We start from the raw sequence: 12,276 nt of genomic DNA, 5'->3' as shown, positions 1-12,276 counted from the left end.
ATAAATGATTACATATATTCTTTCATACTATAGGGACATGCACATGTAGTCATAAATTATTATTACATATATACACTCATAATATAGGGTCACATGTATTAATGGAGAATATATGCATTTTATACTATATAGACATATGTACTCCTGGTGAAATATTACATATATGCACTCATCGTATAGGGTACTTGTATTCATGGTGAATATATGCATTCATAGTATAGAGACATATGTACTCCTGGTGAAATATTACATATATGCACTCATCGTATAGGGTCACTTGTATTCATGGTGAATATATGCATTCATAGTATAGAGATGTACTCCTGGTGAAATATTACATATATGCACTCATCGTATGGGGTCACATGTATTCATGGTGAATATATGCATTCATAGTATAGAGATGTACTCCTGGTGAAATATTACATATATGCACTCATCGTATAGGGTCACATGTATTCATGGTGAATATATGCATTCATAGTATAGAGATGTACTCATGGTGAAATATTACATATATGCACTCATCGTATAGGTTCACATTGCATTCCTAGTATAGAGATGTACTCATGGTGAAACATTGCATATAAGCATTCAAAACATAGGAACAAAATTGTAAAAAAAGTTAAAAATAAATAAAAAAAATAAAAAAAAGTCTGCACCCAATAAGCCAAAATGTGGAGAGAAAAAAAATAACATTTTAGAAATTTTTGCAAATTTATTAAAAAGGAAAAACTTAAATTATGAACGGACATATTGTTAAAGTAACAAATATATATTTGTATATATTTGTACCGTGTTAGCCAGACTCCTCCGTGGTGCCGTGTCGGTCAGAAAAATCTATGTGATGTTAACTACTATTGTACTTAAAAAAAACAAAGCTATTATAGCAGCGACACCTTTTATTTGCCAACCATACAAATGATATGTCTTGGCTATCAGGGCACAGAGGCTCCTTCATCAGGCCGGATTCCGAATGAATGACTAAGCGAAACGCACATACTTCTGCCGGTAATTCATGAGCCTCTGTGCCTGATGGCCAGAACATATCATTTGTCTGGTTGGCATATAAAGGCATGGCTGCTATAATACTTTTTGTCATTTCAACGTAAAAGGAGTTAGAGTCACTGATCTTTCCAAAAACTTTTGATGTTTTAAAATCGGTGGATGTCCGACTGCTGAGACCCCAGCCAATCTCTAGAATGAGACGAGAAAGCTGCTCATATATTGCACTCTCTTCTTCGCTACAGGAAACGGGCTAATCTCTCTTTGTTCTAGTGATCGGTGGGGGCCTCATCAGATGGACTATCACCAATCAAAACTTTTGATATATGTCCTTACGACATATCAAAGTTTTTTTTAAAATCAATGTCCCCTTAATATCCCAATGTACACTTTCAGATTTGTGGCAAATCTGCACCATGTGATGGGGATTTTGCCGCTTTGGCCAGATATGTTGCAGAAAATCACGTTTAATCAGTCATGAGCCACAATACTAAGTGTCTGCTGGGCGTTCCCTTACAGTGAAGGACCCTCTAGTACTGGGAGACTGCAAGAACCGTCACCCCAGAGCAGAGTGGAGGGGTTGGGGAGAGAAAGTGCTCGGCCAAGCATGCATGTGTGCTGAACGGAGATAGGTATACATAAGATGCTGAAGACACCTCTGATGGCGGCTTACTTCCAGAAAACAAAAAGATCATGCACTTCAAATCCTTATATCACCTGACATCATCTGGGATGGCCGTCAGAGGCCTTCATACACATTAGGTTTGGCCAAAGGTTATTTAAGGTATGGGCAGCTTAAAGGGGAAAGTCTGGAAAATGACTGGCACAGCCAAAACATGTATCCCTTTCATATCACTTCATAGAAATTAAGGGGGAGGGGGGCTTCGCAGGTGTTCATCTTTTCATAGGCTTCTGTACTGAAAGACTTCCTTTACAAGCATTCTGCTCCCCTCCACCAGAAAACAAATGTCCACATTGTGGCACATAATCTATTTGAATAGCTTATTTTGTTCAGTTAGTTTCCTGCTGCAGTGCGTTCTCATTAGAAGTAATTAAGAGAAAGTCAACAGGGCAACCGCTTCATGAAAGGATCATTAAATTCAGCGCTTATGATATTAAGCACCGACATGGTGTGCTGGGAGCTTCAGCCAAATATCATCACTTTGGTATTCTCACCAAAGTCAGATGAAAAATCAAGGATATCGTACTGTCCACACGTATGTAAATGTAATAAAAGGGCTAGGGTCCAGCTGGGAAATCAGTTTATAAAAAGGCACAGTGCTGGCCTAGAGAATAGATGCTCTGTGGTCTCCAAAATACAAATTACTGGTGTCCCATGACAGAGAGATTCCTGGCGACCTTCCTGCCCACTACATCATAAACAAGAGGTTATCAACTGCTGGAGATGCGGCTACTGCAAAACTACAACTCCCAGCGTGCACACTTGATTGTACTCAGAACTCCAATAAAAGTGAACACGCTGGGAGATGTAGTGTCACTACAGCTGGAATGCCAGAGGTTCCACAGGAAATGTTTCTTCATACAGAGTCTGCTGAGGAGCAGGATTTACAGTACAGTGGTCCCTCAAGATACAATATTAATTGGTTCCAGGACAACCATAGTAGAAACCATTGTAACTTGAGTTATCGGTTCCAAAGCCCCAAAATGTCACCCAAGATAAGAGAAAATAAAGATTTAAGAAAAATAAGCAGATAACTAAGACAGATAAAACAAGTCCTTACATATTACAATCAGGAATAGCTGCTAACTAGCAACTAAGTAGCCTTGATTGGTTGGATCTGGGTCTGAGGCATTGTATGTTGAGTCTGGTTTCAACTTACGATGGGTCAGAAAAGCCCATTGTATGTTGAAAATCTTGTATCCTGAGGCCACGGTATCTTGAGAGATCACGGTGCTTATTTCCTGCTGCTTAATGCTTATACACAGTAGCGCTAACATATTCCACAGTGTTGTACAGAGACTGCCATCACTCGCATCAATCCCTGTCCACAGTGGGGTTTCACCACCTAAATAATCTCTTAACTACACATACACATTGGAGCTTATTTCATATGAGGTCATATAACCAGTTAGAATGTTTTTGGCACCAGATGTAAGGTAGGTATCCTATAAGTCAATGTTTGACCTTTTAAACAGGCCTTGAGACGTGACATGGATAACAATTTAGGGCTCTTTCACACCTGCGTTCTTTTCTTCCGGCATAGAGTTCCGTCGTCGGGGCTCTATGCCGGAAGAATCCTGATCAGTTTTATCCTAATGCATTCTGAATGGAGTGAAATCCGTTCAGGATGCATCAGGATGTCTTCAGTTCCGGAACGGAACGTTTTTTGGCCGGAGAAAATACCACAGCATGCTGCGCTTTTTGCTCCGGCCAAAAATCCTGAACACTTGCCGCAAGGCCGGATCCGGAATTAATGCCCATTGAAAGGCATTGATCCGGATCTGGCCTTAAGCTAAACGTCGTTTCGGCGCATTGCCGGATCCGACGTTTAGCTTTTTCTGAATGGTTACCATGGCTGCCGGGACGCTAAAGTCCTGGCAGCCATGGTAAAGTGTAGCGGGGAGCGGGGGAGCAGCATACTTACCGTCCGTGCGGCTCCCGGGGCGCTCCAGAGTGACGTCAGGGTGCCCCACGCGCATGGATGACGTGATCACATGGCACGTCATCCATGCGCATGGGGCGCTCTGACGTCACTCTAAAGCGACCCGGGAGCCGCGCGGACTGTAAGTATACCGCTCCCCCACTCCCCGATCCTACTATGGCAACCAGGACTTTAATAGCCTCCTGGGTGCCATAGTAACACTGAAAGCATTTTGAAGACGGATCCGTCTTCAAATGCTTTCAGTACACTTGCGTTTTTCCGGATCCGGCGTGTAATTCCGGCAAGTGGAGTACACGCCGGATCCGGACAACGCAAGTGTGAAAGAGGCCTAAGCCGACACCTCATTTGCCAACAGCTATTTTAGGTTGATTGCCCCTTATCAGTGCAGAGCAGTTAGAGGCCTAGATCAGGATTCAGTGGATACTATATCTCCTTACGCCTCATTCACACATCAGTGTTTTGGTCAGTGATTTCCATCAGTGATTGTCAGCCCAAACCAGGCCCAGCTCTAAATACAGGACAGGTTCAAATCTTTCCCTTATACCTGTCTGTGGAGGCTCCAATCCTAATTCTGGCTCAAAATCACTGATATGTGAATGAGGCTTTAATGAGACTTAATTGAGAACACCTAAACAGTGTGAGAAGTCTAATAAGCCAGGCAACGCTCATTAGGAGATATAGAATCTCCTGAATCCTGACCTAGGCCTCTCAGCCAGTTAAGCCAGTACTCTCTGCTCTGCACTGATGAGGAACAATCACCCCGAAACAGCTGTCCGCAGATGAGGTGATGGCTCGTTTACTACTCAAGTCATTTCTTAAAGCCCATTTAATGGGTTGAACATTGACTTATATGATAGCTGCCTTACATCTGGTAGCATTAGAGGCAGAGCTCGTTAACAGAGCATTTGCATACCTTATTGTCAGAATTCCAGAAGATTATGTATGGCCTAAAAGCCTTTTCGATCGATTAAGGTGCTCTCCATAAGGAGATATAGTCCCCCAAAATCCTGACCTAGGCCTCTAATCCAGTTAAGCCAGTACTCTCTGGTTTGATGAGGGGCAATCACCCCGAAACAGCTGTCTGCAGATGTGGTGCTGGCAAACTTATTATCCAAGTCATGTCTCAAGGCCTGTTTAAGAGCTCATTAGCATACAATCTTTGCTTTAATTGTAAGACCATAACGAGAACAAACTGTAGAGTTTGCCTATATACAATTAGATGAGAAAAACCACATGAAGGTATGCAAGCCTCCATTCTTGCTAAGGCTCCATTAATGTGGCCTAATCAATTAGCTGAGGAGGTCACGTCTTTGAACATGTGCTCTACTGCAGCACCCCATCATCCTTCATCTCTTTGCCTATGCTCACTTTTCCACAGCTCTGGCTTACACATTAAGGCCTCATGCACACGACCGTTGTGTGCATCCGTGGCCGTTGTGCCGTTTTCCGTTTTTTTTCGCGGATCCATTGACTTTCAATGGGTCCGTGGAAAAATCGGAAAATGCACCGTTTTGCAGCCGAGGCCGTGATCCGTGTATCCTGTCCGTCAAAAAAATATGACCTGTCCTATTTTTTTGACGGACAACGGTTCACGGACCCATTCAAGTCAATGGGTCAGTGAAAGAACACGGATGCACACAAGATTGGCATCCGTGATCCGTGGCCGTAGGTTGCTTTCATACAGACGGATCCGAAGATCCGTCTGCATAAAAGCTTTTTCTGATCTAAGTTTTCACTTCGTGAAAACTCATTTCCGACAGTATATTCTAACACAGAAGCGTTCCCATGGTGATGGGGACGCTTCTAGTTAGAATACACTGCAAACTTTGTACAAGACTGCCCCCTGCTGCCTGGCAGCACCCGATCTCTTACAGGGGGATATGATAGCACAATTAACCCCTTCAGGTGCGGCACCTAAAGGGGTTAATTGTACTATCATATTCCCCTGTAAGAGATCAGGGCTGCCAGGCAGCAGGGGGCAGCCCCCCCCTCCCCAGTTTGAATATCGTTGGTGGCACAGTGTGCCCCCCCCCCTCCCTCCCTCTATTGTATTAAATCGTTGGTGGCACAGTGTGCCAACCACCATCGCCCCCCCCTCCCTCTATAGCAGTAACATTGGTGGCAGTGTGCGGTCTCAACAGTAGAAGATTCATACTTACCTGCTTGCTGCTGCGATGTCTGTGAACGGCCGGGAGCTCCTCCTACTGGTAAGTGACAGTTCTTTAGCAATGCGCCGCACAGACCTTTCACTTACCAGTAGGAGGAGCTCCCGGCCGGACACAGACATCGCAGCAGCAAGCAGGTAAGTATGAATCTTCTACTGTTGAGACCGCACACTGCCACCAATGTTACTGCTATAGAGGGAGGGGGGGGGGGCGATGGTGGTTGGCACACTGTGCCACCAACGATTTAATACAATAGAGGGAGGGAGGGGGCGCCGATGGTGGTTGGCACACTGTGCCACCAACGATTTAATACAATAGAGGGAGGGAGGGGGGCCGATGGTGGTTGGCACACTGTGCCACCAACGATTTAATACAATAGAGGGAGGGAGAGGGGGCGATGGTGGGGGCACACTGTGCCACCAACGATATTCAAACTGGGGAGGGGGGGGGGCTGCCCCCTGCTGCCTGGCAGCCCTGATCTCTTACAGGGGAATATGATAGTACAATTAACCCCTTTAGGTGCCGCACCTAAAGGGGTTAATTGTGCTATCATATCCCCCAGTAAGAGATCGGGTGCTGCCAGGCAGCAGGGGGCAGTCTTGTACAAAGTTTGTAGTGTATTCTAACCTGAAGCGTCCCCATCACCATGGGAACGCCTCTGTGTTAGAATATACTGTCGGATCTGAGGTTCACGAAGTAGCTCATATCCGACAGTATATTCTAACATAGAGGCGTTCCCATGGCGATGGGGACGCTTCAAGTTAAAATATACCATCGGATTGGAGAAAACTCCAATCCGATGGTATAAAAGAACTCCAGACTTTACATTGAAAGTCAATGGGGACGGATCCGTTTGAAATGGCACCATATTGTGTCAACATCAAACGGATCCGTCCCCATTGACTTGCATTGTAATTCAGGACGGATCCGTTTGGCTCCGCACGGCCAGGCGGACACCAAAACGACTTTTTTTTCATGTCCGTGGATCCTCCAAAAATCAAGGAAGACCCACGGACGAAAAAACGGTCACGGATCACGGACCCACGGACCCCGTTTTTGCGGGCCGTGAAAAAAAAACTGTCGTGTGCATGAGGCCTAAGGGTCCATTCACATGTCTGCAAGTGTTATGCGGTCCGCAAGACACGGACAGGGCCATGTGCGTTCCACAATTTGGGGACTGCATAGCTTTATACAGGCACCATGTTATAGAGCAGGAGGAGTTAGGCCTCATGCACACGACCGTTGTTGTGTTCCGTTACGCAAAATGGGGTTCCGTTGTTCCGTGATCCATTTCCGTTTTTGTTTCCGTATGTCGTCCTTTATTTTTGGAGGATAACCAGACGTGAAGGAAAGTAAAAGAAAAGTCCAAGTCAAGTTTGCCATGCAAATGATAGGAAAAAAACGGACGCGGATGACAATCTTGTGTGCCTCCGCGTTTTTTCACGGTCCCATTGACTTGAATAGGCCCGCGAACCATTTTCCGTGAAAAAAAATAGGACAAGTTATATTTTTTTTGACGGACTGGAACCATGGATCACGGACGCGGATGACAAATGGCGCATTAGCCGAGTTTTCAACTGACCCATTGAAATGGGTCCGCAGAAAATCACGAAAAACTGAACAACGGACACGGAATGAAACAACGGTCGTGTGCATGAGGCCTTAAGCAGATAGATATATAGTTTTGTGGGGGGGGAATCTGTAAAACTTGTAACTTATTCATTTAAATCTGTGCTATTTCTAACTTCATTGTACATGGAGCAAATGTTATCAGTGATTGACAGCATTCTGTGTATGTGTGTATACAGAGATAGCTGTCAGTCACTGATAGCTATACATGGGGGAGGTGTTATCAGCAATTGATAGCATTTTCTGTGTAAGTGTGTATACATAGCTGTACATGGGGAGGCGTTATCAGTGATTGATAGCATTCTCTGTGCAAGTGTGTATACATAGATAGCTGTACATGGGGGAGGCGTTATCAGTGATTGATAGCATCATCTGTGTAAGTGTGTATACATAGATAGCTGTACATGGGGGAGGCGTTATCAGTGATTGATACACAGATGATGCTAAGTGTGTATACATAGATAGCTGTACATGGGGGAGGTGTTATCAGTGATTGATAGCATCATCTGTGTAAGTGTGTATACATAGATAGCTGTACATGGGGGAGGCGTTAGCATCATCTGTGTATCAATCACTGATAACGCCTCCCCCATGTACAGCTATCTATGTATACACACTTACACAGATGATGCTATCAATCACTGATAACACCTCCCCCATGTACAGCTATCTATGTATACACACTTAGCATCATCTGTGTATCAATCACTGATAAGTGTGTATACATAGATAGCTGTACATGGGGGAGGTGTTATCAGTGATTGATAGCATTCTGTGTATTTGTATATACAGAGATAGCTGTCAGTCACTGACAGCTGTACATGGGGGAGGCGTTATCAGTGATTGATAGCATTCTCTGTGTAAGTGTGTATACATAGATAGCTGTACATGGGGAGGTGTCATCAGTGATTGATAGCATTCTCTGTGTAAGTGTGTATACATAGATAGCTGTACATGGGGGAGGCGTTATCAGTGATTGATAGCATTATCTGTGTAAGTGTGTATACAGAGATAGCTGTCAGTCACTGACAGCTGTACATGGGGGAGGCGTTATCAGTGATTGATAGCATCATCTGTGTAAGTGTGTATACATAGATAGCTGTACATGGGGGAGCCGTTATCATTGATTGATAGCATTTTCTGTGTAAGTGTGTATACATAGATAGCTGTACATGGGGGAGGCGTTATCAGTGATTGATAGCATTATCTGTGTAAGTGTGTATACATAGATAGCTGTCAGTGACTCATAACACCTCCCCCATTAACACTGAAATCAGAAATAGCAGAAATTGAAAAAGTATAAATGACAAGTTTTACTGATTTTTTTTTTCTCTATATAACTATATATGAATCTGCTTAACTCCTCCTGCTCTATAACATACTACCTGCAGACTGCAATGTATTCCAACTTGACCTCCATAAGAAGAATCAGAAGACTGTACACCGAGGATCTCACGCGTCAGAACCACATTCTGTACTGATGAGGAGCAACAGCTCAGAAGCAGGCTAGTCTGCTGATGAGGAGGTGGCCACTGACAGGAGAGCCTTCCATTGGAGGCACTTCAGAGACAGTTTACTTGCTTCTGGAGGAGACATACAGGTGAAACTCGAAAAATTTGAATATCGTGCAAAAGTCCATTTATTTCAGTAATGCAAATTAAAATTAGAATATTGTGAAATATTCTAGGCAAAGTGTCACACTCTAGTGAGCTAATTAATCCATACCCCCCTGAGCAAAGGGGACCTCAAAATTGTGACTTTATGGCTTACAGTTTATGAAACCCCAATCATCCTAAATCATAACAAAGGCTTGAAATATCTCGCTTTGCATGTAATGAGTCTATCTTATATATTAGTTTCACCTTTTAAGTTGCATTACTGAAATAAAATAAATAAATAATTTTTCAAGTTTCACCTGTATGTGCAATTGTTCCCCATGGTAAATACTATCCAATAGCCTGATCTCCGCAGGAAGAATTACTGCAGCTTGTGGGACTTTATTGTGAGATTAAACTGCGTTTTCTATTGTATCTGAAAGTTTCTGAATGTGCCTCTCACTCTGAAACAGCTAGAAAAGACTAAAGTTTCTTAAAGACTAATAATTACTTGGTTTTTGCCTACTTAAGCAGTATTGTGACTCCCACATGGCGTACAGGCACCCAATTAAAACGTATCCAAGCCATGCATTATTGATGGAGCTTGTCTTACAAAGACTGTCAATGCAAGGCACAAGTAAAAAGAACTCTGCCAAAGCACAGAAAGACAATTTCAGCAAAACGCTATGAAACAGAGAATGATTTCTCTGATGACTATAAGCTACAGGTTAAAGCAAATGCAAATACTCATACACTGAAAAATCATTTTCTGGAGTCTAAAAGGCGTTAGCTGGATGACAGTGGTGCTTTCTACTGCCTACCACTAGGTGTCACTAGTAAACTAACACAATAGGATGAAAGGTACTGCAGGGATGAAAACGCAAACCTCAAGGATTTGGTGCATACAAGATAACCTGGCGACTGGTACATTGCTCTTTGTTTTTCATGTCATCACGATGTAAAGAATTCTTCTTCTCAGTTAATGGGTTGCATCATGTTACAATTGCAGAATAATGATAATTTCCTGCATGGTCAGGGGTTTAAGAGGTTTACTCTGTGTGCCAAACCTGACCCCAACGCCTTCAGTTATACAGTTAATTCAATTAAACATCGACTGCTTCATAAAGTAGATACTGAAGTAGCCTTATACCATCTCCTCTTCTGTATCTTAGGAGATACTGCAGTGAAGGCATTTAGTGCATTAGCTGTTCCCAATAGCTGCCATGTTAAAAAAGGGTATAGCACCTCTCCCTCTAATAAAAAAAAAAAAAGAAAAAAAAAAAAAAAGGGCTTAGCGTCTCGCCCTTTATCCTAAGCTGTCCTGGAATAGCATCCGAGTCCTTACATATCCACTTTAAATGCAACTTTGGATGTCAATGGAGTATGAAACTGGGAAACACCCAGCAGATTATGGATGACCGCACCCAGAAGTGTCTACTACACGTGGTGGACGGCATCTTGCAGAACTATATTTGCCTGACAAGTCAACTCCTTGGGCATGCTGCCCAATGACAAGAAATCCAAGAACAGTCACCAGAAACAAAGGAATGGCAAAGATACTAACCCTGAAATAATATTGTAAACTGTAAAACGAAGGCCAAAAGCAGAGCAGTGCATCAACAGAGAGTGTAAAAACGGTGACGTACCAGGCTGTTCATTTCTGAAGAATCATAGCTCCCGCATGGATGGACATTTCCGATAGGTTCCATTCCTTCTTCATCCCACATGTAAGTTCCATCAGAGCTGTCAGATGGAGAAAGTTCAAGAGATGACGGATCTCGATAATCCATATCTGGGGAAATCCTGGTCTCTCCATAAGGTCTGCTGCCCACTTCCGCTTCTTTTTCTACTAAAGAGATTCATTTAAAGAGATTCATTTAAAGAGAATTACATTAAAAGAAAAAAATATATGTGCACACAACAGTCAAGTCTGGAGAGTTATGAAGTCACATCTATACAGAGTCTCTAAGGACAAGCAGGGTGGATAAAAATCTATGATTAAAAAAAAAAAAAAAAAAAATTAAAATGAAATCAGATTTTTTTTATATAAAATGCTTTTTGAGGAAAATATATTACCAGCCAAAGGTTATTCCATCATGAAATAAAGGGGGGGCGGAGCCTGACCTCGCTTCATGGCGGTTGCATCTGAATAGAGCTCCCGTCACCAAGCTCTCCATAAGCCTGTCTATAGCACGTTCTGCCTAACATGGTGAAGATCCAACCTAAGGATTTTGCTGAGAAGATGTCCAGCGTGAGTAAAGTCGCCAAGCAGGACAAATCTATGGAGAAATACCTGAACAAACCGAGACCTCGCTCAGACACTGTGCAGCCCAAGATGGGCAGGCGGGCGCGAAGCGGAGAGACGGAGGGGCCGGTGGCCTGTTGGATAGCTCGGACGCAGATGAGGATTACATCTCGCCCTCCTCAGGAGCAGTGGTCGACCCTCCGCTGACTGCTGCTTATCTGGACTTAGCCTTGAGCAAGGCATTAGCCCCGCTAGCCGAAGACCTCTCCCTCATTAAAGCTGATATCCGCCATATTGGAGACAGGGTTGAAACCCTGGAGCAGCGGAGCGAGGACCAGCAAGTTCTCAACACAGCGGTCAGACAATCATTGTCATTATGTCAAACGGCTCTTAATGACTATCGCGATGATAGAAGATCAAGAAAATAGAAGCCGGAGAAAGAACTTACGGATAAGAGGCTTTCCAGAAGCATCCGATAAGGAAAATCTGTTCAGCATTATGAGGGAACTGTTCTCCTTCTTGGTAGGCGCTGACCGGGCCACATCCATAGCGGTGGAACGTGTGCATCGCTCCCTCCGACCCAAGCCCCTACCCTCGGAGAACCCGAGGGATATCATTGTGGGTTGCTCAGCTATAGGGACACGGAGGCTTTGCTGAAGAAAGCGCGGGACCTTCCTGATGTTTTTATAGGCAGCTCAGAAGTCCAAGTGTTTCAGGATATCTCGCCCACCACGCTGCAGAAGAGAAGGGTGTTGAAACCCCTAACAGTGGCGTTGAGGGAAGCTGGGATCAACTACCGCTGGTTATTCCCTTTCGGTCTCCTGATCTCCGCAAGGAATAAGAGATTTACCATCATGAAATAAAGATTCGTTTTTTAAATTATGTAGAATAAGGCTGTACGTGGACTCCCATATTGTTGAATGGATTAGGCAGTGGCTGAGGGACAGACAACAGAGGGTTGTAGTCAATGGAGTATATTCAGACCAAGGTCTTGTTACCAGTGGGGAACCTCA

General features: G+C 43.7%; 1 protein-coding gene across 5 annotated transcripts in view; it reads right to left on the bottom strand.

The window, feature by feature from the left end:
- CCSER2 (coiled-coil serine rich protein 2) overlaps positions 1-12,276 on the bottom strand; it is a 170,054-nt gene that overhangs the window by 104,198 nt on the left and 53,580 nt on the right. For 3 of the 5 annotated variants that reach the window (XM_044302561.1, XM_044302564.1, XM_044302562.1), the window contains exon 3: positions 10,665-10,867. In XM_044302561.1, the coding sequence (XP_044158496.1) occupies positions 10,665-10,867 (203 nt within the window). The remainder of the gene's footprint in view (positions 1-10,664; positions 10,868-12,276) is intronic. The other 2 variants (XM_044302563.1, XM_044302565.1) reach the window with 1 other exon arrangement.

The sequence above is a fragment of the Bufo gargarizans genome, chromosome 8, assembly GCF_014858855.1.
Source record: "Bufo gargarizans isolate SCDJY-AF-19 chromosome 8, ASM1485885v1, whole genome shotgun sequence".
NCBI lineage: Eukaryota > Metazoa > Chordata > Amphibia > Anura > Bufonidae > Bufo > Bufo gargarizans.
Note: the sequence above shows the minus strand (reverse complement) of the source record. Positions and strands in the feature narration are given on the sequence as shown.